Source organism: Dermochelys coriacea, chromosome 9 (genome assembly GCF_009764565.3).
Source record: "Dermochelys coriacea isolate rDerCor1 chromosome 9, rDerCor1.pri.v4, whole genome shotgun sequence".
In the NCBI taxonomy this organism is placed as follows: domain Eukaryota; kingdom Metazoa; phylum Chordata; order Testudines; family Dermochelyidae; genus Dermochelys; species Dermochelys coriacea.
In genome coordinates, this window is record NC_050076.1 from 102,749,620 (window position 1) to 102,776,734 (window position 27,115).

The window sequence follows — 27,115 nt, forward strand, 5'->3', positions numbered from 1 at the left end:
ATGCTGACGAAATACAACGTGCTTTAACCAAAGAGTAATTTTAGTGAAAAACACTGCCATCTGGCCTTCAAATTTAGAACTTTATTCCAAAAATATAAGCTTACAAAGCAAGCTTTATTAAGCCCAGCAGTCCGATGTCATCAGCAAGCTATTTCCCCTGGAGATAAATCCCAGCTTCTTTCATTAAAATGTCTCATTGCACAAACTAGCTCCTTAAGGCAGATCCTTTCACTGCCTAGAAGCCAATGAAAATGCCCAATGCATAAAGGAAGCAATTCACTCCTGTGCAGAGGGCCAGCTCTGGCCTTAAGTGGTACTTCAATTTCACCCCAAATCAGTGCAAAGTCTTGCAGTCTCGGTTCACAATGACCCACCAGAACTTCTGCACTTGTGCCAAATAAGTCAGATAAGCCCAGAGACACCTGTGCAGAATTTTGCTGAATCCTAAACTAACATTTGTCCAAGTCACGACTGCCAACCATTTTCTACAAAGGAAATGGCCAAGTACACAAAACGCTGCCTCCTTGCAGCTTTAAATACAGACCTTAGCCAAGGCAGGAGGACAGCTGTGATTTTTAGTTCTATTCCTCATTTATTTTCCATTTCTGACACCTCAAATTTGTATATAAAGAAGTACCTGCAACCCAGGTTTGCCTGGAGCACATCTGTGTTTATCCAGAGGTGTCCCGGGACAGGTGACGAATGTGAGTTCACATGATGGGAAGCTTGTTGGAAGACAGTGAGGAAGTTTACTTTCAAAGTTCTCAACCCTAGAGCTCAGGAAAGGCCAGCCAACCTTCAGTGCTGGCCAGCTGCTTTGGATCCCCACCCTGCATCACAGAGGAGAAAACCTTTAATGCCAGCTGGCACTATTTGGAGCTCAGGCCTAAGTCAGATGTCCAGCAAATCCTCCTCTCCCCTAAAGGCACATACCACTTCAGGGATGTCACCAGCTGTGGGTTCACTATGTTTCCCCCCCGTATTTCTTGCAGAACAGAACAGAAACCACCATTTCCACAATTAGAGGAGATACTGTAAGCAAGGACTAGCCACAAGAGTAATTATTTGAACTAGTTTGTTTCTAAAGCCCTGGTTTGCTCATTTGAAATCCCATCCAATCTATACAAACTGCTTTCCACATCCTATCATCAGGTGCTTTCAAATAGATTAGATTTCCCTTTAAAACCAGATGAGAATAGTTTTACCAGAAAGAAAAGCTCTGCCCTCATAAGTGCTTTATTACAGAAGACATTTTCACTAAATGGCCGCTCATTCTCTTGTGAAAGGCACGGAGGAGGGAGGGAGAGAGAGACAGACAGACACGTGGAAGCTTCTTTTATTTTGGAATGTGGACAGCCTTATAAGAAAAACAAAAGGGCAACTTGATGCAGACAGATAATATAGAACTTCAGTTGTAGGGTCTGGCTCACCATCTCTTGGCAAACGATTTATTCTAACACTCACCAACTCCAGCCCAAAGGCAATGATCACAGACATACAATGACAGGTTTCAGAGTAGCAGCCGTGTTAGTCTGTATTTGCAAAAAGAAAAGGAGGGCTTGTGGCATCTGATGAAGTGAGCTGTAGCTCACAAAAGCTTATGCTCAAATAAATTTGTTAGTCTCTAAGGTGCCACAAGTACTCCTTTTCTTTAGACATACAATGCTACTTTAAGCTAGTCACTTAACAGATTTCAGAGTAGCAGCCGTGTTAGTCTGTATTCGCAAAAAGAAAAGGAGTACTTGTGGCACCTTAGAGACTAACAAATTTATTAGAGCATAAGCTTTCGTGAGCTACAGCTCACTTCATCGGATGCATTTGGTGGAAAAAACAGAGGAGAGATTTATATACACACACACACACAGAGAACATGAAACAATGGGTTTATCATACACACTGTAAGGAGAGGTTTCAGAGTAGCAGCCGTGTTAGTCTGTATTCTCAAAAAGAAAAGGAGTACTGTTCCTCTGATATTCTTGTTAACTGCTGGAATTAGCCTACCTGCTTGTCACCATGGAAGGTTTTCCTCCTTTCCCCCCCCTGCTGTGGGTGATGGCTTATCTTAAGTGATCACTCTCCTTACAGTGTGTATGATAAACCCATTGTTTCATGTTCTCTGTGTGTGTGTGTGTATATAAATCTCTCCTCTGTTTTTTCCACCAAATGCATCCGATGAAGTGAGCTGTAGCTCACGAAAGCTTATGCTCTAATAAATTTGTTAGTCTCTAAGGTGCCACAAGTACTCCTTTTCTTTTCACTTAACAGAGACATTTCAGCTGACTACACCACCATTTAAGCTAATCACTAACAAGAATTCCTCATGCTTCTGATAATCATTTACTCTGGGATTTCTTGCAGATCAAAAATTACTCCAAAATAAATCAAATATCTGCTTATTGGGGGGAAAAAATAAAAATGTATTTATATCACCAATCGTATCCTGAACGGCTGGTCATTTCAAATGAACCTAATGGCACATTCTCTTAAGCAGGTTCTCAGAACACTTATGTGTTCCTTAGCCTGGAAGCAGACAGACCACTGCTAGACACTTAGACACTACAATTAGATACCCACGGCTGGCCTGTCTCAGCTGACTCCGGCTCAGGGAGCTCAGGCTGTGGGGCAGTAAAATTGCAGTGTAGCTTTTTGGGCTCGGGCTGGAATCTGAGCTCTGAGACCCCACAAGAGGGAAGGGCCCCGGAGCCCGGGCCCAAATGTCTACACCACAATTAAACAGCCCCAACAGCCTGAGCTCCACAAACGTGAGTCAGCTGATACAGATGTGGGTGTTTAATTGCTGTTGAGACTCACTCAGGCTACATCTACACTACCACACACCACCGGGGATAGCCGTGTAGTATACACATAGCTACATGCTGCGCCCGCACAGCCATGCGTAGTTACACCTGCTGGTGAAAGGCTCTGGCAGATGGGAGGCAGTGGGGGGAGGGGGAAGGCTCTGCTTTTCCCTGCTGCCCCCCTCCCCCCCCCCCCACACACACCCCCCAGAACCTTTCCCTGCAGCAGGGGAAGGACGAGGAGCCTAAGCACCTCGGTCACTTGGGAAAATAGGATTTGGGCCCTTTTCGAAGTTTTACCCTTTGTCTCACATCCTCAGCACTTTTACACACTGACTAGTAACACACAACCATGGAGCGCAACACATACCACCACAACCCTGATAACAGGTTCAGGCAGCACCTCGGTCCGCATGAGGGGAGTGTAAACTCTAGCTGGCATCAGCATGTTGTACACTAACTGGCGTGTGTGGATCCTACTGGTGTGCACTAACAGCTCCCTCGTGCTTGTTAAGTCCCATATCAAACAGTACCCATTAATGCACTCCGGGAAACTTGTAGTGCACACCAGCAGGGTCCATGCGGGCCAGTTAGTGCACATTGCATTGGGGAGGACTAGAATTTGCACCCCACTCATGTGGACTAATGCACTGTGTAAACAAGCCCCACGGTCCCTTTTTAGCTCAAGTTAGTGTTATTTAAATCTTATCCCAGCTCTGTTGAGTTTGATTGCAGTTACAATGATTTACAGAGATATGCCAGGATCTCCTGCTTACTACTCTGATCAAAAACCTGAAAAAAACAACATATTTTAAGACTCTGCATTATGGTGTTGCCTTTGCACCTTGTTTTATATCAGTGTCCCAGCTACTTTGCTATTGGGATTTACGACTTAAATAGTTCTTCTGCTGCCCCAGCTGCAAGACACCAGGCCGCACAGCACAGGGTTTACAATACACAGAGGCTTGCATTTTCAGTCTGAACTCCTTGGCAACAGAGCAGTGGATTTAGGTTTTTAAAGTCGGATGGATACACCGCCCCAGAATTGTAATAGTTTTAATGCAGTCAGAGTGGAACCCAGGAATGCCCTGATAGCATCTAACTGGATAACTGAGAAGCACCCAAGCACTTACAAAAACGGTTGAGAATAACACTGCAGACTGGATCTGAAACACCTTAAAAATCGTTTATGGAAAGCTACTATGTCTTTACTGGGCAGGGGAAAGCCACAGACCATCTTTGTGATAGAAAGCAGTAAGTCTACAATTTACCTTTTCATGGAAGGGGCCTATTACCTCATTGGCATGGTCACCATTGCTCAGACCTAATTTTAAGCTCCTGTGTAGTAGGTGAAGTTTCCCATTTAGTTACAATGCGATTCAAGCAATCCAACTGAATATAGAACACCTGTTCTGGAGAAAAGTGAGTGGAGATATGGGCAGAAGAGAGGCTGTCGAGTTTGGGAAGGGGAACGGATAAGCAGAATGGAGATGCATATTACTATGGGCTATACAGTCTGGCAACCTTAATGAAAGAGAGAGAGAGATAAGAGAACGAACGAACGAACGAACGAACGAACGAACATATACACAACCTTAATTTATATGGTCTGGAAACAACCTTCTCCTTTCAAATTTCAGCAGGTCCTTGTGGTGATCCAATGAAAGTAACTCCGATAAAAAGACAAAGAGCTCTAGATCCTCAACCACAGGACATTTACTCTTCCAGAGGCTTACTCCATACTCATTCCGGCACTGCACAACAGATATTTTCAAGATGACAACAGCACATAGGATTCAAGACTTGTTTACAAGGGTCCTTATTGTGTGCTGGCAAGTTCTAGTAGGCTACTGTATACCCTCTCCACAAATTCACTGCATGCTATCTCCTGAATTTCTGGATGCCCTCTACTATTTGGCCAGACTTAAGACGGAGGTTGTCTTGACATCAGCTCATTATTAGTGGAGTAAAGGTTATTCACTGGCTGAAGGTCCCAAGCTAGAAAGCCTGTGCCAGAACCAACTCTTGGGCACCAGAAGAGCCAGGACTACAAGAAAGCAAATATGAAATCATTCTAACGGGCAAACTACAGACTGTGAGCATTACACTTTGATGGAAAGGAAACTACAGCTCATCCAAAGTTTCCTATTTCTCCTGAAGGAGTCTCCACACCCGCAAAGGTCACTGCGATGATGTATGGCACCAGGCTCTGCCCATATGCAGGTGGCGCAACAAAACCACAAGCAAAGAAAAAATCAAAGCCACTTCAGCTCTGGCTCAGCTTCCTCCAGACAAAAACTTAAAATAGATTAAATAACAGGATGCAAGAGGGGAAAGTAACCCACACATTTCCTTTTAAGGAAATGTGCTCTTGGCGTGACAAATTCCTTCTGGATCACAAATCCTCTTTTTATTTGCTTTAATATACTTTCTAGAGCATTTTTTATTGCCTTGCTGAAGCAAGCAAAAAAGTGTTGAAGTAAATTACAAATGTTAAATCCTTGATGTTTCCAAGTAGGAGGGCCATCACCTGTAGAAGTACACAAAATCGGGAGAAAAGAAGTTGAACAGATTTTGTTCTGTACCTGTCTCCTGGGGGGCGGGGGAGCGGGGGGGAAGAAATGCTGCTCACATCCAAGTACAGACCAATAAAGAACCCAACATTACGAGACTGCCCTTATTTGAGATTTGGAGCAAGTCCCAAGCACTATGCATTATCCAAAATGCAAACACAGCCAGTCAGGGCACAACATTTCAGCAGCACAAATCAAGTTATTGCCATAAGCTATTGCATTACAAGCACATCAATAAGGAGCCATTTTAAAGATTGCACTTTCAGCCGCTGGTCCCTTCAAAGCTGCCATTCGCTTCTGTCCTCCCACACCTCCCTCAAAAGCAGCCCCTGTTTTTGTAGGGCTGTTTGTCCACACGGTAGCAACCTTCATTTTGTTTTCACATTCCAAACAAACCCCAGCTCTCCTCTGCCTACTGCCTTTCCCCTCCATTGTGTGGCAGAGTCAGAGGTGGAGCACACCCACCACGCTGGCTTTGCTGACAGCATGCATGCATCCCTCAGATGCTGGCTGGTCTGAAGAGAAAGGAGATGACAGGACCAGTTCTGCACAGTGAAGCTGGCCAGGGTGCGAGTCCTTTTAAATCTGGATGAAGCCAGTGAACCAGAGCAACCAGATTACTACCACCTGCCCAGTTCTTAGAGAACCTTTCACAGGTGACCTCCTTCCTTGATTTCTTTATGGCAAGGAGAGATCTCTGACACTCACCAGCAGAACTGAAGCTAAGATATTGTCTACACTTAAAACACTACAGCAATACAGCTGCTCCGCTATAGCACCTCAGTGTAGACACCACCTATGCTAACAGGAGGGATTTTCCCGTTGGCGTAGGTGATCCACCTCCGTGAAAAGCGGTAGGCGGGTCGACAGAAGAATTTTTCCCTCGACCTAGTGCTGTCTACACAGGACTTAGGTCAGCTTAACTAGGCTGCTAGGGCTGTGGATTTTTCACACCCCAGAGCGACATAATTATGCTGTCCTAATTTTCGAGGGTAGACAAGACAAACAAACAGTGACTGAGAACAGGGTTGATCACCAATGCTCCTTCTGCCTTGGAAAGGAGCACTGAAAGCTGCTGGTTTGGAAAGTTAAGATAGCTACTCATGAAAACATGCCTGGTGTTCACAGCCTAGCACATAAGAATCTGCTACGAGTTACCGACGCAGCAAGAGAGAGAGAGGTTGGAAAAGTGACGAGTGCCAGATGTTATGTTTGTTCAATACTGCACGCAGGAGCTCTTAAGAGCATAAGGCTATCAAAACCACACCTCAGCCGAGGTGAGCCCATCTGCAGCTAGTGTCACCAGCACTATAAATGGAAGTCCACTGAAATGGAACAGTGATTTGCTAGATGCTATAATCAAAGTGGTTCTGACACAGAGTGTAGTTTCACTTCATTGGCAGGATGCTCATAAAGTCAAGTATCAAAACCGCAGAGTGATTTGCTTATCAGTCATTCCATGGAATTCCTCCTCTCCCCATCCACACACACTCTTTCTAAAAACCCCAAGAGCTCAATTTTGCTACATTTGCACTCATGTTCAAGGATTGTAGCTGGACTCTCCATGGTGAGAAGAGGATTTCTTTGGAAAGAGAGTTACATACTTTCATACTTGTTTTCTGGGAATCTTTCTTCAGTTTCTTTTACAAGTCATAAATCCTGAGGCCAAAAAAACCAAAAAAAACCCATGACCTTCAAAACATTTCAGATAGCTTCAGGCATTTTCATTGTTGAACCAGACTGTTATGCAGACAAGATGGTTAGAAAAGAGACAAGAAGGAATCAAAAGGAATCTACTGAGGGACAAGGACTCCTAAGTCACCCTTGTTGTAACTGCCTTAAGATAGCGATGATGTTTCAAAGGTTTATAAGTCTGGAGATACTCTCTCTTTAATAAAAAGTGAATTACCAATGACCTCGAATCTCCCAGAATAAAATAATTTTTGACTTGGATCCCTCAGTCTTTGGCTGCCTTTGTAAACTAGGAATGGAATCTAATTCTGATCACCTCTTAGGGCTTCTGTTTTATTTCATTGGTGGGCAGCGATCGATTCAGCAGGGATCGATTTATCATGTCTAGTATAGAAGCGATAAATCGACCGCTCAGCGCCCTCCCATCGACTCCAGTACTCCACCAGAACGAGGAGTGCAAGCTGAGTCGACGGGAGAGCATCAGCTGTCGACTTACCAGAGTGAAGACGCCACGGTAAGTAGATTTAAGTACTTCAACTTACGCAACTTCAGCTATGTGAATTGTGTAGCTGAAGTTGTGTATCTTAGATCGACCCTGCGCAGTAGTGTAGACAAGCTCTTACACACTGGTCATACAAGAGAGTTAAGGCTTTACTGTGTGGTGAGTCAGTGTAGCGATCCTCCCTTTTAGTGGGGACTCTTGTTAGGAGCTGATCTGAGATCACACAATGCATGGGCCTTTGGCCGCCCCCCTCCTGGTGCAATCACATGGCAGAGATTTACACCCAAAGTGGTAAGGACATGTGCCCTTGGAAATTCAGCTCAGCAACAATTAGTCCTTTTGCCCCACTACCTGGAGCATATCTGGGGGTAGGGCTAAAAGAACCAGATGGGAAAATGCACAAATTCACCATCCAAAATAGACATTTCTGCAGACCAGAACTCAAACATTTTGGAAGGCGTCAAAGAGCAGCGAGCTCACGACAAAAGCCATTATGTACGTAACGCTCCTTGTTGCCTGGCTCTGTCTTAGGGTATGTCTACATTTTGAGTTTGTTCAAGCCTCCGCCTTCTGGTTGGTCAAAGTAAAACTGACTCACGGCACACAATATGTGATGAAATAAAACAGAAGAGAAGAGATCTCTGCATCACATACCTGAAAGACTTTAGGTTTGTTCTCTTAAATTTCCCTTTCCCCACAGCTTGTTCTTATAGAAATGATCAGTAAATATAGTGGAGTTAAAAATAAAAACAAAAAAAACCCAATTGGTATTTTTTTTAAAGCCCAAAAAATATTTTTTATTTACAATTAAATACATTTTACTTTTAAAAACATTTAAAATGAAATTTGAAATTATGACAACCAGTGTTAAGGCCTAAACTAAACTAAAATGATTAAAATCATTTCCATGAAATAAAAATATTAAGCAGTACATGTGGCTGCCAAAGTCAAAGCCCTGAACTAGTGGAAGTCACTGACTAAGCACTTTGAACCAAAGATGGTTGAAGAGCTCAGCCAGCTTTTGACAGCTGCAATCTCTTCTGCAGGTTGAGAGAAGCGCATTTTCCATTTATTGAACTAGCTCAATTCAGTGACTACTTCATTAAAGCAGAGGAATCAATTGGGTATTGAAAAAGCAGGAAAACTTGTTTTATTCAGAGACTGGAAGAGGGAAAATGAGGTGTGAGCAGATGAGAACAACAAATCCCCAAAACACAAAAAAGGACACAACCAGAATCCATCAGTTCAATTAATTAAATTCATTGTTTAAGTAAATCAGTTTTAAATTCAAATGCATCTTTTGAAAGCCTTACTTGTTTCTTACAGATCCTGCACATTTAAGGTAGTTTTGTTTTAATAAAATTTTGGTTTTGTGCATTTTTAATTGAATTCCAATTTCCATCCAAGTGCAGTCTGAAACAGATCATGCATAAAAAAAAAACCTGATCTTGTAAAATAAATGCATCATTCACCATTTTCTAACACAAAAATGTAAAAGTTAGCCACGTGAATAATAAGTTACATAATTAGCTAACTAAATGTTTATGGATGTTGTGGATCCTTCTCATTAGCAAAAGAGTTCCAAATTCAGTGTAAAACTTCTATGTAGTTGCAAACCAATATGTTGATTCTCCAGTAGTAACCCATTAGACCCTCTCTTTAGGAAAAGAGCTAAGAAGTACAAGTGCGAAAAAAAAGTTTAAAATCAGTCATTTAAGTCATTTTGCTTTAAATGAATCCTCCATCAGTAAATAAAATGCCTTAGACCAAAATTTCATTATGCTCATACAGCAGAGAGATTTCATACTGACTGATCTTAAACATGAGCTAACAGAGAAAGCTTATAGGACCACCACTGGAAGTGAAACACTAGTCCGGTCTTCATAGAAGAAGAATTTGATCCCTGCCTACTTTGAAATAAGACTGAAGCATGTGTAAAATAGGGACTTCCTAGTTGATTGAACTCTCCTTACCTTCCAAGGGAACTCAATTAAAAAGTAGATGGACTCAGACCTCCTCACCTTCGCAATTCATTGTCACTTAGCACTAGGATCTTTGTAGACTACCCTGGCCCCTAAAAAAGGTGCGTTAGCAGGCCTACATCCATCCAACAGAGGGCAGCAGCGTACTCACACCAGAGTCACAATATGACAACCTTTCTAACCAAAGAATTAGTCCTCCCATAGCCACAAGTTTGGTGTCCCCACTCAGCCGATTCATGCTCTAAGAGCTGTGACCAGACCCTTAGTGCTGTGGCTTTCCTGCCAACCCTAATCCCAAAGGTCATGGGAACCTGCTTTCTAAAATGTCATGTCTCACTCGTCCCCTTAGGACTGAAAGTTAGCATGGACATTCACCAGGTTGTGCCCAAGTTCTAGCAAGGGTGAAGTGAGCGTGAGCCAGGGAGAAAGAGCAAAGACGCCAGAACGGAAGCATGCCAAGAGGAACGCTTCCCATCAGGAGATGCAGCTTTGCAGCGTCACTTATCCTGGAACAGGCAGGTCGTGCTGGACCCTGCTCGGATGGCAAAGCCTCCTGGCAGGTGTTGAAGGATCCCAGATGAAACTACCTACAAGGGAGGCCTCTTGCCAGTTTTGTTATGCCCTCATGTTTTAGCCAGTCCAAAAGGTTCAGTGCTGTGCTTGAGGGTTTCTCTCTGAAGTTGGTTACAGCACGTGGCAGGCCTACAAATGCTAAGACATCACCCAGGCCAAGCGAAGGAAATGCATCCGATGAAGTGAGCTGTAGCTCACGAAAGCTTATGCTCTAATAAATTTGTTAGTCTCCAAGGTGCCGCAAGTACTCCTTTTCTTTTTGTAAAATAATGTTGTTTGTTTGAAGAATTCCACTTCCGCCCTTGTCAGGAGAAAACGAAGAACCTGGCCAATAAGGGATCTGGGGCAGTCCTGCATCTGCTGACTAAGACAGGACTGCCCAAGGAACAGGCATTGCATGTATTCCACTGGCTTGCCCACGACACCATGAGGGGTGCTGTTAAATGGTTAACATGAAGGGGTACAATGGCTAGGCACTAAAATGGCACCAAAAGCCCACCTGCCACTTTCCTGGTGTTGCTGTTGGCAAAGAGAACAAACCCATCAGTCTGTGTTGGTGGCTCTGAGTGTGCAGATGCAAGCGAGGTGGTAGGATCTCATCTCTAAGCTGCTTGTTACACCGAAAGCAGGAAGAGCTACTTACCAACTTTGGCAAAGGCCTCTCTCAGTTCTTCCAGCTCATCTTTGGAGATCTGCGTGGTGCTGGCCATCTCACGAACTTAGTAAGTACCTGCAGGGAAAGAGGAGAGTTCATGAAAAAAGAAGTTTTGTTCATGTGAATTTGATTCTGCAGTTATGCTACAAAAAACTCTGCACGCAGATAAAGGCGAGGGCTATTCTTCCAAAAAACTTATCTCAGTAGGTCTTGTAGTTGAATTTCTCTAGGCGGCAAAATAAACAGCTGTTGAGCACAGATGAAAAGGGATGCACAGCCCTGCCAGCCTTATTAATATTTATCCATCTGTGTGTTCGTTTTAATAGTGGCAGCCCACACTGCAACTGCTCTTCATGTTCCATTAAAGCATCTGTCTCAGGTGTGTGCCATAGTCAGAGCTGCTTGAAAAATGGAAAGCTAGTTGCATAAAAAAATCTCAAATCACCCGAAACTAGAACCACCTACGTTCCTCCCCATCCCCAGTACAATTTCAAAATATTATTTTCTTCCACGTTTATCTAAACAATTAAGCAGATTATTAAATTGCTATCAAAATTTTTCATTTACCAAAACCTGGTTTTTGGCAAAATAAAAGATTCAAAAATATTTGGAAAAAAGTCCCCAGACAAGGCAAAAAACCCAAAATGGCACAAACAAAAACTGCTGCCACAAAGAGGCCATTTTTACTTTGTAAAACCGGTTTGAAAAGCATCAATTGTCTTTAGCAGTCAGCATCCTGAGGAGGAACGGATGAGCCAGGGGCTAATTTCCACTGACACAGGCCTCCTAGCAGCACGGTTCTGCAAGGCATGGGACGGGGTGAGCACACAGAGGGACAAGGGGCTCTATACCATGCTTAACATAAGAGCATATGGAAACTAAGTGTTAGTTTGTTCAGACTAATGACAGTTCCTCTGCCCTGGGTGTATTTCAGAAGCACAGAGTTGAGCAGTGCCTCTCCATGGGCTGCAGCTGACCCCCGCCCAAGGCATTTTTGGAGGCGCACACAAGAAGGGGGCAAGGCAATGGAATACATAAACTATGCCTACGCTGCAAGTAAATACCTGCGCCGGCCCGGATCAGCTGCCACCCACAGCAGAGTCCCGAAGGAGTGGCAGCAGGGAGGACACACCAGGCTCCTCTGCTGGGCGGTGCCAACACCTTGGAGATACTGGGGTAGGGCCCTGTGTCAGACCTGCTGGCAGGCTGTGTGGCTCCTTTTCATTGGTTAAATATTTACAAGGTTTAGAGCCGGGGCAGATTTTATTTTACAAGAGCCAAGGTTCTCACTGCGTCAGGGGCTGGTGGCCTAGGCACAACTTGACAGTACCTCTGCCTGCCTGAATCCTGCCCCAGCTGGACACGCTAGACTAGAGAGGCCCCATGTCCACTAGGGCTTGGGGACATGACAAGGCAGCTTTGAATGCGATCAACTGGAGAGATCCAAACAGAACAGTTTCTCCCCCACCTAGTGGAGCAGCCCCCATGAGCCAGGGGGTGGGGGAGGGGAAGGGAGCTCAATCTACATTTTGTCAGCTGGCAAGAAGAATGTCGTGCTCCACTTTAGCGCCGTTTGACCCAATAAGCCTGAGCATGCACTCTGATCTGCAAACCTCATTCGTTACAGAGAGTTATATATAAGCATATATAACAGTTCAGTTCCTAAGCATGGCTCATTGGGATTCGAACGTTCAGAATGTGTATTTGCCTGGGGCTGTAGATACAAAGTTTTACCTTGTTAAACTATTTATTGTCCCCAAACCAAACAGTTTAACAAGGCAAGAAAGGTTGGGCAGAGGCAGACTGACGGGAAAGCAAAGCGGATGGGAGCTAGTCACCATTGCCTTATTGCAACATACTTTGCAGGGGAGCAACTTGTTAATTTATTAGCTCTCAGTAGATGGAATTTGAAGATGGAATTTTATTTACACTCATTTATAAAAATCCCTAACAATATTGCGGCCACAGACCGGCTGACAGTCCTTTAACTATGGCAGCATGAGAAGCCTTATTCTGAAAGTGGGTCTGACTGTTATAAAAAGCCAGTCAGCTGCAAACCAGCTGAGCGCGGAACAGCAGAGAGCTAACAGAGGGAGTTCGCATGGGGAGAGCCCACTGAGGCTTTCATCTTGCCAACTTCTCTGAGTAGTTACGACAGCACTTGAGGAAGCTCGTAGAAGGAAGGTAATATGGATGGGGAGCGTTCAGCTGTTGTTACCTGCACAGGATGTGCCATGTTTGTCTTTCTTCCACAGGACGGAAGCAACTTTTTCCATACAAAGTGCAAGCTGGTCTCCATATTGGAAGAGAAGGTTCAAGGTCTGGAGAAACAAGTATCGACCCTGCGTTGCATAAGAGAAACTGAAGATTTCCTGGACAGACGTCAGGATGCGCTTCTACAGGCACAACGTTCTGAAGATTCAGAGCAGGCTGCACTGCGCAGACAGGAGGACAGTGAAGAAAATTTGGCAGCATGTGATCTCCAGAAGAAAGGGGAGCATTCATGTACCAGCAATGCAGATACAGATAAGCAACCGTTTTCACGTTCTCTCCACAGGTACTAATGCAGAGAGTGGACTAGATGATGCATCTGAGGGAAGGGAGCAGAAGGAGACTCCGCTGATTGGGAGGCATGAGATGCACTGTCCTAGGGATGGGGGTTCCACGACGCTCCCAAGAGAAGGAGGCGGGTGGTCGTGGTCAGGGACTCTCTCCTCAGGGGGATCGAGTCATCTATCTGCTGCCCCGACTGGGAAAACCGAGAAGTCTGCTGCTTGCCAGGAGCTAGGATTCACGATGCGACTGAGAGACTGCCGAGACTCATCAAGCCCTTGGATCACTACCCCTTCCTGCTTCTCCACATGGGCACCAATGATACTGCCAAGAATGACCTTGAGTGGATCACTGCACACTATATGGCTCTGGGAAGAAGGATAAAGGAGTTTGAGGTGCAAGTGGTCTTCTTGTCCATCGTCCCCGTGGAAGGAAAAGGCCTGCGTAGAAACCGTCGAATCGTGGAAGTCAACGAATGGCTACGCAGGTGGTGTTGGAGAGAAGGCTTTGGATTCTTTGACCATGGGGTGTGTTCCAAGAAGGAGGAGTGCTAGGCAGAGACGGGCTCCACCTAACGAAGAGAGGGAAGAGCATCTTTGCAAGCAGGCTGGCTAACCTAGTGAGGAGAGCTTTAAACTAGATTCACTGGGGGAAGGAGACCAAAGCCCGGAATTAAATGGGGATGTGGGTTACCGGGAGGAGGCACGAGCAGGAGGGCTCCTGCCTCATGCTGAGAAAGCGAGATGATCAGCGAGTTATCTTAAGTGCCTATACACAAATGCAAGAAGCCTGGGAAACAAGCAGGGAGAACCGGAAGTCCTGGCACAGTCAAGAAATTATGATGCGATTGGAACAGAGACTTGGTGGGATAACTCACATGACTGGAGTACTGTCATGGATGGATATAAACTGTTCAGGAAAGACAGGCAGGGCAGAAAAAGTGGGGGAAGTTGCACTGTATGCAAGAGAGCAGCATGACTGCTCAGAGCTCCAGTATGACACTGCAGAAAAACCTGAGTGTCTCTGGATTAAGTTTAGAAGTGTGAGCAAAAAGGGTGATATCTAGTGGGAGTCTGCTATAGACCACCGAACCAGGGGGGATGAGGTGGACGAGGCTTTCTTCCGGCAACTCATGCAAGTTACTAGATCGCAGGCCCTGGTTCTCATGGGAGACTTCAATCACCCTGATATCTGCTGGGAGAGCAATACAGCGGTGCACAGATAATCCAGGAAGTTTTTGGAAAGTGTAAAGGGGACAATTTCCTGGTGCAAGCACTGGAGGAACCAACTAGGGGCAGAACACTTCTTGACATGCTGCTCACAAACTGGGAAGAATTAGTAGTGGAAGCAAAAGTGGATGGGAACCTGGGAAGCAGTGACCATGATGGTCGAGTTCAGGATCCTGACACAAGGAACAAAGGAGAGCACCAGAATACGGACCCTGGACTTCAGAAAAGCAGACTGACTCCCTCAGGGAGCTGATGGGCAGGATCCCTTGGGAGAACAACATGAGGGGGAAAGGAGTCCAGGAGAGCTGGCTGAATTTTAAGGAATCCTTATTGAGGTTACAGGAACAAACCATCCCGATGTGTAGAAAGAATAGTAAATATGGCAGGCGACCAGCTTGGCTTAACAGTGAAATCCTTGCTGATCTTAAACACAAAAAAGAAGCTTACAAGAAGTGGAAGATTGGACAAATGACCAGGGAAGAGTATAAAAATATTGCTCAGGCATGCAGGAGTGAAGTCAGGAAGGCCAAATCACACCTGGAATTGCAGCTAGCAAGAGATGTTAAGAGTAACAAGAAGGGTTTCTTCAGGTGTGTTAGCAACAAGAAGCAAGTCAAGGAAAGCGTGGGCCTCTTACTGAATGAGGGAGGCAACCTAGTGACAGAGAATGTGGAAAAAACTAATGTACTCAATGCTTTTTTGCCTGGGTCTTCACAAACAAGGTCAGCTCCTAGACCGCTGTAATGGGCAGCACAGCATGGGGAGGAGGTGACCAGCCCTCTGTGGAGAAAGACGTGGTTCAGGACTATTTCAAAAAGCTGGATGAGCACAAGTCCATGGGGCTGGACGCGCTGCATCTGAGAGTGCTAAAGGAGTTGGCAGATGTGATTGCAGAGTCATTGGCCATTATCTTTGAAAACTCATGGTGATTAGGGGAGGTTCCGGATGACTGCAAAAAGGCTAATGTAGTGCCCATCTTTTAAAAAAGGAAAGGAGGAGGATCCAGAGAACTACAGGCCAGTCATCCACACCTCAGTCCCTGGAAAAATCATGGAGCAGGTGCTCAAGGAATCAATTCTGAAGCACTTTGAGGAGAGGAAAGTGATCAGGAACAGTCAGCATGGATTCACCAAGGGCAAGTCATGCCTGACTAATCTAATTGCCTTCTATGACAAGATAACTGGCTCTGTGGATGAGGGGAAAGCAGTGAACGTTATTCCTTGTCTTTAGCAAAGTTTTTGACACTGTCTCCCACAGTATTCTTGCCAGCAGGTTAAAGTAGTATGGGCTGGATGAATGGACGATAAGGTGGATAGAAAGCTGGCTAGATTGTCGGGCTCAATGGGTAGCGATCAATAGCTCCATGTCTAGTTGGCAGCTAGTATCAAGTGGAGTGCCCCAAGGGTCGGTCCTCAGGCCAGTTTTGTTCAATATCTTCATTAATGATCTGGAGGATGGTATGGATTGCACCCTCAGCAAGTTTGCAGATGACACTAAACTGGGAGGAGAGATACACTGGACGATAGGGATAGGATACAGAGGGACCTACACAAATTAGAGGATTGGGCCAAAAGAAATCTGATAAGGTTCAACAAGGACAAGTGCAGAGTCCTGCACTTAGGACGGAAGAATCCCATGCACCGCTACAGACTAGGGACCGAACGGCTCGGCAGCAGTTCTGCAGAAAAGGACCTAGGGGTTACAGTGGACGAGAAGCTGGATACTTGTCAACAGTGTGCCCTTGTTGCCAAGGCGGCTAATGGCATTTTGGGCTGTATAAGTAGGGGCATTGCCATCCGTGTCTTCACTGTTTCAGATGGGGATGAGGTCGAGGTAAAAAGCAGGGCAACTGACTGCATTGCCAGCAGATTGAGGGATGTGAACATTCCCCTCTATTCGACATTGGTGAGGTCTCATCTGGAGAACTGTGTCCAGTTTTTGCCCCACACTACAAGGAGGATGTGGAAAAATTGGAAAGCGTCCAGCGGAGGGCAACAAAAATGATTAGGAATGACTGGAACACATGACTTATGAGGAGAGGCTGAGGGAACTGGGATTGTTTAGTCTGCAGAAGAGAAGAATGAGGGGGGATTTGATAGCTGCTTTCAACTACCTGAAAGGGGGTTCCAAAGAGGATGGATATAGACTGCTCTCAGTGGTAGCAGATGACAGAACAAGGAGTGATGGTCTCAAGTTACAGTGGGGGAGGTTTAGGTTGGATATTAGGAAAAACTTTTTCACTGGGAGGGTGGTGAAGCACTGGAATTTGTTGTTATCTAGGGAGGTGGTGGAATCTCCTTCCTTTGAGGTTTTTAAGGTCAGGCTTGACAAAGCCCTGGTTGGGATGATTTAGTTGGGCTTTTGGTCCTGCTTTGAGCAGGGCATTGGACTAGATGACCTCCTGAGGTCCCTTCCAATCCTGATATTCTAGGAATCTATGATGCCGCTTGCATCAACGGCAGCACTCAGTGAGGTCAGTAATTGGACTATAGGAAATAGGGGGAAAGTACAGCACAGTGACAGGGGCAAATGCTATGGCAAGATGTCATCCAAACTTCAGCAAGCTTTAATATCAATGCCAAACAGTCAGCAAAGACTGAGGGTTTGTCAATCTCCTGTTCAATGCATGTAATGGCTCTCTGGCTGTCTAGTCTGTACACATCAGACTGAGATTTCATTTGGCTATTAAACTTTTACTTGAGCTTTTTCCCCAGAGATTGGGAGTTGTTTCTCAGAGTGAACTCACAGGCTGCTGGTGTTTACCTGTGCTGTGGCTAATATACGTTTACCTCCAGTTGATTTGAAGTATAAATTTAATATATTCCTGGATGTACTGATTACACATGTAGCTGAAATTCTATAAACATCACAACAAGGTCATTCAGCTGGCAAGCACAGCCCGGAAAGCTGAGTGTTTGACCTGCCACACTGTACTCATTAAAGGAACAGGAGCTTCAGCAGACAGTGAATCTTGAATTTGAGGGAGCAAACACAGAGTACTCTCAGAAGTGAGAATGCCAGAAACTCTAATAGGGTGCAGATTTATTGCTTGAAAAAGCTTCAGGTTTTATTCTGCATAAACAGAAGTTTTCTTGTAAATTACTGTAGATTTAGGAGACTTCCTACCTTGAATTACCATCCTTCCCTTTTCCTTTTATTTGTACAGCTCTACCACTGTAAGGTTCTGCTAAGACTTTCCTTAAAAAGCACTTTGAGAGGTTTGTAATGTAACCACGTTAGTATTCAAAAAGAATGTCGACAACTTACATCTGAATGAAAATCTTTTAGCTACTGTTATGTGATCTTAGGGGCTGCATGTAAGGGACAGCTACTCAATACTGCATATGTTCAATGTCACTGATGCTTTAGGAGAAACAGTCATTTCTGTGGGTCTTATGACGACAGGAGAGGAAGAAAACTACACGAAAAACAGGTTGTTCTTTATACGTGTGCTGACAAGGGAGTGTTTAGGTACTTGAGAGGGGAATTTGAACCAAAGAATTAAGCTGCAAATACTTGGTCTTGATGCATCTGAAGAAGTGGGGTTTTTACCCACGAAAGCTTATGCCCAAATAAATCTGTTCGTCTTTAAGGTGCCACCGGACTCCTCATTGTTTTGTGGATACAGACTAACACAGCTACCCCCTGATACTTGGTCTTGTTACAAATAGCGTTGAATAAAACCACTGCTAAAGTCTTGATTGTTTGTACAGTTTTGATGCTCTGGACAGTACCTATAAAAAAAACTAACTGCATCTGAAGCAATTAGTGGTCCATCAACAGAAGACAGCTTTTGAAAGTAAGCTTTAAGTGCCACACCCACGTCTGAGTTTCCTTGTCAAGTTAAAATCTCTATCTTGGTTGCAAGCTGACAATGTCCCTGCAAATTCCATTCAGGTTGCACCAAGCTTGTTTTAGAATTTATAGAAGTCATTTGACTGGAAGTGTATTTGAAGCTAGTTTTAACTGCTCTACCAAACCATAGCCCCAAAAACTCTGCAGGAACTAGCCCTTTGGATGAGTGTGGCTTTGCAAGGTTCTCATCTGGGTGTAATTCAGCCCACATTTAGTGAGCTAGAAGTCACCAGTATATTTGCTTCGAACGCAGAGGGATGGGGAAGACTGCTGTACCCTCTTTGCGTTACATCAGCAGAAAGTCTGCTGCTCTTGGGGCTTGGTCATCAGCACTTGCCTTGCATTCTCAGCTACACTACCTAAATAGAATACGAGTTGCCCGTGACACTAGAGTTTGTCCCACTGGCGCTATGGAATATAATACAGTGGGCTCCCTTCCAAGCTGTCACCAGCTAGACAGAGTCCCCTGGACCTCACACCCTTACCTGCAGTTATGGTGCATTTTGCCTCATGGTATACCAGAGAAGAGGTGTCCTGCAGGCACCAGACAAACCCCAGCACAAAGAAGGGGTAGGCTATTTTTCCGGACACTTCAGACCTAGCCAGATAAAGGCCAGACACAGTAAAAGCAAACTTTTACAGCATGCTTGGGACTGACACTACACCTGAAATGCCAGCTCCTGCGACCTCCAAGTGAGGGAGCGTAGAAAGCACTCTGGATGAGGACACGGTTTGGGCTTGGCCATGCATCTGCCTGAACGATCAAACGTTCAGTGTTTGAAGCTGTGTCTACACTGCCCAAAGGGCGCGTTGGACAGTGGGGTAAACGAATGCCTAACGGTGCCACGTCTGCACAAGGATTTGAGAGAGAGAGAAAATTGGCATTTTTACCATGTGATAGGTAGGAGAGGTCATCTGTGGGCAAAGGTACAGTGCTGACCTCTCCCAGTAAGAGGTGAAAGAGCCCCATTAAAGCTGCACAGCAGGACAGCGAATTAATTAATAGCTAATGCACATTAGTTGAGCTTCTTTTTAGCTCAATCCCACCCCCCTCCGAGGCAGCGAAGACACGAATAGAAGGCTCTGCTAATCAGAGTCAGAGCATGTGAGCTGGCCATCTAACCCGACCTGGCAGAGTACTTGCACACAGCAGACACAGCATGAGCACGGGGCAGCAAGGGAAGTCCTTTATGTGAGACAGCCCCGCAAATCAGAGTGAACGTCTAGCTTTTGTGCGGCGCTTTTCATCTGTACTGCGCAAGGCAAATTACCAGTGAGGCCCCATCCCCGCTTTAACGGCAGGGAAACTGAGGCAGAGTGGTGACCTGCCTGCTGGCACAAAGCCAGTCACAGATGTAGGGATAGAACGCAGCAGAGGTGGGGCTAAAATCGAGCTCCTCCAGAGTTCCAGTACAGTGCCCTGTCTGCTGGGGCACTCCCCCCACTCCTGTTCGTTCCCTCCCTCCCCCCCACTTTAGTCTTCTCTTTCCCCAGTTGCCATGCTAGTCTTACCTACCGAGTTATATTTCTGTTGGGGTCAATGTCCCAGCCAGGGCTGCGTAGGAGCAGACTGTGGCCCGACGGAGACTTGTGCTATAGAGCGGTTTCAGGATCTGCAGATGGAAAATACAGGAGTCAGTTAGTTCGTGAGTTTCAATGAAGTCACACAAATGAGGGTCATTCTTGTCAGTTGCCAGCTTGTGCAGATCAAGGAGTGACTGGTTCACATGCTTTTCCAGGTTCATCTACATCATTAGCACAATCGTCCAGAACGGGAGAAAGCAAACGGAACTACTCCGGCCTAAGCAGCCCTCCCCAGCTGGAGACGGAAGGCCCGGAGAGAGCATGCCTTTCTACGGCACGTCGGGGCCAAGGCAACAGAATACAAGCCAGGAGTTGGCAGACCAGTACCTCCTACCGCTGCCCCATTATGACTTTGCCACTTGGTGCCGTGCCAAGTCACTCCCCAGATGTTCACTGGGTCAAAAAACTCTGTGTCAAACAGTGTACCACTTCTAAATGCACCAGACACTGAGCCAGGGAGTTATGGCATTAGCCACACAAGGTCAAAGGTACCCTGGGATTTGTATTCACAGCTGTTAAACACCTGGCCTGGTCTTGAAGAGCTATTTAACACTCCTTGCTGCTCCAGCAAACACCCCCTCAGAGCCCTGCTCTTCACCGTAGCTAGCTAGAGCCCTGGGAAATCGGCTAGACTCAGGTTGACCCTCTGAAGCCAGGTCGGTCTGACTGGTTTGATTAGACAGGCTACGCTCACTCAGAAGCCCCCTCCTCACACTCCCAAGCTCACCCCTATCCCCTCACACGCCACCTGAGCTTGCTAGCTTGCCTGCTACACCTCCCAGCTGTTCGAGGGAGAGCAGTCCGGTCCGGCCCTCTCCTCACTAGCACCTGCAGGGGATCAGAAAGTTAAGCCTGCCCTTCCTTCCAGCCACCTCCCAGTCAGAATCTTCCCTGCAGTGGGGGGGACAGGCTGTGGGGCCACCCCTCCATACAGCACCCCCACAGCCAGGATCCAGGGGCCCTTTGCCTCAGGCTCTGGGTTAGGAGGAGTCTTTAAAGGACAGTGGCTACTGCATACAGACATTCCTGGGGAGGGCAGGAGCAGCAGTAAGGCAGGTCTGCCTGACCTTGTCAGGATGGGCATAGCAGATCTACCCGGCCACAGCCCCGACTTTCCCTGAAGGGTCAAAATCAGGTTTATGGAGGCAGGGAGAGCACGAGGGGGAGAATGGGACCCTAGCTCTCTCTGAAGGGGATGGGAAGAGAGCGATATCTGTGGGCAGGGATGGTTTGCAGGTGGAGGGAGGGGCAACAGCCATCACAGTTCCAATGCAAAAGACAGCACCAGGCACAGCAAGTGTGGGAGAGCCAGGGTGGGCTGGGTCAGGTGGGGCTGGAGCTTGGCAACGGGGCCCCTGTCCTCCTGGATGATGGTGATTCACCAAAAGCCACAGTGGAGAGATCAGTTCTGATTTTCACGGCTGAACTACTAGAGACCATTAGCATGATTCACGAGTGATTAGTCACCAGCTTTCACTGAGCACATGGGATACAGAACCACACCCCCCCCCCAAAGTTTTAAGGTTGCGACTTAACCTAGGAAATAGGAATCCTCCACCAAGCTGGAGGAACCTATGGCCAAACAGTTCCCCAACAGGACAAGCCACTCCTACGACAGCTGGAAGTTCCAGGCAGCATTATGCCACTAGCCACGTGAAAATGTGCACGCCCCGTTTAAAAACAAATGGCTCAGCTTTGGGCGTGCCTGGATCTGTGGCACAGCAGGATTTAGAAAAGCCTGCTAACCGTTTTGGGCTAAGGCAAGGAGCTAATATCAGAAGTTTAAAAGTTCTGCAATACTAAAATTTCTGCACAACATTGTAATGTTGAGATTCTAGTACAAGGCAACAACGTACGTCCTGACAGCCCACGTTAAACACTTCCGGCTCTAGGTGAAAAGCAAGTTCTAACTGCTTCTTGTGGAATTTGCCTTCTTAGCATCTATAGGCTAGTTTAAAAGCCAGGCAACTCCAGTATTCCTAAACGTGCCCCGTCATCTTAGTACCTCAGGGTAAAAACTAGCAGGAAGCCAGCATTTACCCATTTACTCCAGTAAGCAAACATGGAGAGAGATTTTAAAGCGTAAACAAGCAGTAAGGAAGGAACATGCACCTTCTCCCGCCCCATACAATGAGACTCATCTAAGAGCAATAGCTCTCTGAGAAGAGAGCAGCATGTTGCTAATGAGACTTGTGATTTTGAGTTGTCTGGTGGTTTCCACAAGAAAAACAAAACAAACAAACATACATTAAAAAAAATTAGACCATATTAGCAAACTCATTAGTGCACTTCAACCCTGAATGTGTGACCGCATAGACAGCATGCCAGCTGGTTCCACACCCCTCTTTCTTCATTAGTCAGCTGCATGGTAATGGACTACGGCCCTTTCCAGTTTTGTAACCCAGCGACTCCCTGCACTGCTTCTCCCCCTCTGCCCTTTCACTCATGCTTGGCGTCAGTAAAAGCTGCCATTAATTTGTTAGGCATCCCTGCTGCTCAGCCATTGCAGAAAGCCTTCCCCTCAGCTCCCAGCCTTAGCCGCTGCGTTTCCTGCTGCGACTTACACCGCCTCCCGTACCTCCATCTTCTCGGAGGAGCACAGGCCCTTTCCAGAAGCTTCTCTCCACGTGGCAAGGATGATGGGGCATTGCTCTGCCTTCTTCCCCATCTCCTCGGAAACTCTAGAGAGAGGGCTGCTCAGGCCTGGATGGTCACATGGTCTTTTCAACCATCTGGGGCAAAAGGCCTTTCCACAGAGCAGTTTGAGAAGGCTTCTCTCCCTTCCCCAGCAATGAAATGTCACATCTCTGAGGCTTTCAAGCCTCCTGCCGTGGGGTTCAGCTTACCCCTCGTATGGCCATACTAGGTCAGAAAAGCCAGCACTGATGCTACCATCCACACACATGTACAGACATGGAAAAGAGCTGAGTATTTGATGCAAGTTGAAAGCTCGGTTTTTCTATTCCTCTCAGCTAAAAAGGAGCCAGGTGTGTGAGGAACTCAATCACAGACAGAGGTTGGGTGCTGTGCGAAGAGGCCTAGTAGAAGATGACATCTCTGGGGAGGTGGCTGTTGCTTTGGGCCAGAGGTTAAATGCCATGTTTGCAGACTCAGAGGGTGGGGAGAGTTTGCCCCCTGGCTGCCAGCAATTCCAGCACAGACTTGCAAAGGCTCCACAGATTCCTTTGATTCAGGTCCAGCCGGAGAGAATTCTCTGGGGTTTTATTGCCAACAAGATCGATCCTGCCATGAGAGCGTGGAGCTCTGCCCTGCACATGCGATTGATCAGACGCTCGTTTCCCCAGACACCAGAGGCGGTCAGCGAGCCGTTGCCAGCACATGAAAACCTATGTGACCTGTCCTCTCATTCTTGGTATCGCTATTTGGAAGTCTGAAGCCTACAGTGTGTTTCCTTGTTTACCAAATCCTTTCCCTGCCTTGGCAGGGGCACATTCATTTGTTACTGCAGGATTACTCAAAGGTCCTAGGCTGCTGGCACGTAAAGAGAAACTGAACTATTAGCTTTGGGGAAAGGAAAACCAGTGGTCTGTTCTGTTCAGTCCCTCTGGGGCACCTGGCACTGGCCACTGCTGGAAGACAGTATACTGGGCTAGATGGACCCTTTGGTCTGACCCAGTCTGGCCATTCTTATGTTCAGTGACATGGACTCTCCAGGGACAGGGTCAGCTGCAGGCTGAAATCTTGCATTTGTCCATGTGTAAATGGGAAAAGTTTCTGGCGACCTGACTAGCATTTCCTCTGTGATTGGTTCTTGTGTCGAAGCGTTAAGCAAGCACTCATTCTTGTGCAGGTACAGCTTTGCTTACAGTCACTGTACTTCTGGCCCTTCGTTGTTTGGAAGTGCTTTAAACAATCCCTAGAGTATTATCAGAGAAACAAAATTCTGCTTGCATTAGATAGTGCACGTTAAGTTTCAGGTCTATGAATTTCAGCTCTGTTCCCAAATGAAGTTTTGTAGAGCTTAAGACCAGAAGGAACCATCTGATCTGAGCTCCTGTATATCACAAGCCATTAAATTTCACCCAGTTACCCCTAAGTTTAGTCCAATGAGTTTAGTTAGACTAAAGCAGATCAGGTGTCAGAAGAATGACCTGCTGTGTCACGGGCAGAGAACAGGAAAGACAAAGCTACCACCAACAGCTGAGTCCCCTGCCATGGCAGAGAACTCATTAGGTAAGAAATGCCCAGATGATCCCCTCAGGCAACCCGCACCCCATCTTGCGGAGGAAGGCAAAAATCTCCCAGGCCTCTGCCAATCCAACATGGGGGGAAATTCCTTCCCAACCCCAAATCTGTTGGTCAGTATAGAATCACAGATTCATAGAACTGGAAGGGACCCTCAAGAGGTCATCCAGTCCAGACCCCTGTACTCATGGCAGGACTAAGTATTATCTAGACCATCCCTGACAGGTGTTTGCCCAACCTGCTCTTAAAAACCTCCAATGATGGAGATTCCACAACCTCCCCAAGCAATTTATTCCAGTGCTTAACCACCCTGACAGTTAGCAAGTTTTTTTTCCTAATGTCCAACCTAAACCTCCCTGGCTGCAATTTAAGCCCACTGCTTCTTGTCCTACCCTCAGGTTAACAAGAACAATTCACCACCCTCCTCCTTGTAACAACCTCTTATGTACTTGAAAACTGATATGTCCCCACCAGTCTTCTCTTCTACAAACTAGACCAAATCCAGTTTTTTCAATCTTCCCTCAGAGGTCATATAATCAGAGTGGACTAGAGCGGAAGAATTACTTCTCATGTCTTGCTTACAAGACTCCTGCTAATACACTTTTTGTAACAGTGTTACATTGTTGACTCACATTTAGCTTGTGATCCACTAGGACCCCCAGATCCCTTTCTGCAGTCCTCCTTCCTAGGAAGTCATTTCCGATTTTTTTTCAGAGTAGCAGCCGTGTTAGTCTGTATTCGCAAAAAGAAAAGGAGTACTTGTGGCACCTTAGAGACTAACAAATTTATTAGAGCATAAGCTTTCGTGAGCTACAGCTCACTTCATCGGATGAAGTGAGCTGTAGCTCACGAAAGCTTATGCTCTAATAAATTTGTTAGTCTCTAAGGTGCCACAAGTACTCCTTTTCTTTTTGCGATTTTGTATGTGAGCAACTGATTGTTCCTTCCTAAATAGAGTACTTTGCATTTGTCCTTATTGAATTTCACCCTAATTACTTCAGACCATTTCTCCAGATCATTTTGAATTTTAATCCCATTCTCCAAAGCACTTGTAACCCCTCCCAGCTTGGTATTGTCCGCAAACTTTATAAGTGTACTCTGTATGCCATTATCTAAATAAATGAAAGAGATTTAACAGAACCGGACCCAGAACTGATCCCTGCAGGCCCCCACTTGGTATGTCCCCGAGCATATGAGCAAGACACCAGTTGGGCATCTAAAAAGGATTTCTGTACTGCCTCAGAGTGCTGACCCACCCCACCTCATATCTTATGTCCATCTGTGGCCAATCTCTGATGCTTCAGAGGAAGGTGAGAAAATCAAATGCATGTACCCAACTGTGCATCAGGGAGAAACATTCCTTCCTGACCCCTGCAGGCAATCGGCCAAAGCTCTGAAGCATGAGATTTTATTATAGTTACCTTCATTTCTGATGTTTTCTACCAGCACTAGTTAGAGCTGGAAGTGTTCAAATTTATATATTTTTTTAAATTGTGTACATTAATGTTTATTTCAGCATTATCAATTTAAAATTTTCACAGTTGCAGGAAATTGGGGCGGGGGTGTGTGTGTCCATTAGTTATTTAATGACAGATTTTAAGATTCAAAGAGTTAAAGCTTTGAAACCATTAAAACAATCTGTAAACATCACATGTCAAAATATAGCAAGTATATATTCTTAAATCCAACTCAAAGTTCCCAAGCAGCACTGCTCTTACTTTGCCCATCTGTAAAATTGCTATCAGTGGAAATGTTTTTTTGTGTATGTGTGCGCGCATCTGTGTGTTCAGTGAAATCAATGTTTACTGCTAAAAATATCATCCTTCCAACACCTAGCTATTGCGAGCATCTTGCGGCCAATGCAGGCAGTCCTCTTTTCCCTGTGAGCCCATTAAGGAAAGGAACAACAGAGTAGTCATTACAGGTTTCAAGGTCAGAAGGGACCTCGGAGCAGCACGGGACCATTTGAAGTTTCTTCTAAAGATGCTGAGCCAGCTCTAAATTGAATTCCACGCTTATCTGTATTTTTTAAATCCACTGCTCCCTGTTTCTGCAGTGGCTCAGATGGTTAACTCTGATTTAATGTCAATTAGAACTTGGTTTATGGGACAATTTATAAACTTTAAAAAAAATCCCATTGTTTGTCCCAACTGTCTCCCTCCCCCTTCACCCACTCCCAATTTTCCTGCTTCCTGGAACTAGGAAGTACTCTCACAATGGGAATAAAAGTACTTGGATTTGTTTACATGGAGCTTTTGTCTCCAGCCAGATATGCAGGGACTCCCAGAGCTCTCCATAGGTATGCCTACCCTGCAATAAAACACCCGGCAATAAAACACCCGGCACCAGTCTCAGGGCCAAGCTCAGTTGACTCATGCTCATAGGGCTTGGGCTGCAGTGCTAAAGATAGCAGCCTAGACATTCAGGCATGGGCTGGAGCCTGGGTCATGGGGTTTCATATCCTGTGCTTCTGCCCCAGTGTCTAGCCCCACAGCCACAGTTCAAGTCAGCCAACAAAGGCCTGCTGTGATGTGCCACGCCACACCATGCTGCAGGTCTTTTACTGCAGTGTAGACGTGCCCCAAGAGGCACACAGGTGAAAGTGGTGTGGGGGACACACGGGCAGGGAGCATCCAGAGGAGAATCAAATCCAATAAGGTCACCGAGAGCATGTTGACAAACCTCACCTTTCCATGAACCCTGCCAGGGTGCAGCTGGCAAACCGTTGAAGACAAGCACACCGAGAGGCAGAGGCATGCTCTGTTGCTGCTCTGCCGATTTGCACGTAGACTGAAGATATTTTGCTCCCGGCACCATAGCGCTAGATCCGGGGGATCTGCCGAACTCATCGGGGGAGTTGAACTACAGTTTGGAGTTGGTCGCGGCAAGCCCTGCCAGAGGATCACGGCAGGA

At 46.0% G+C, this 27,115-nt stretch overlaps 1 protein-coding gene across 1 annotated transcript in view; it reads right to left on the minus strand.

Annotated features, from left to right (window-relative positions):
• The window catches only part of PLS3 (plastin 3), a 57,783-nt gene that overhangs the window by 22,462 nt on the left and 8,206 nt on the right, over positions 1-27,115 (minus strand). The window contains 2 exon segments of the mRNA XM_043491831.1: positions 10,764-10,850; positions 19,929-20,025. Coding sequence (XP_043347766.1) covers positions 10,764-10,830 — 67 coding nt within the window. The 5' untranslated portion in view covers positions 10,831-10,850; positions 19,929-20,025.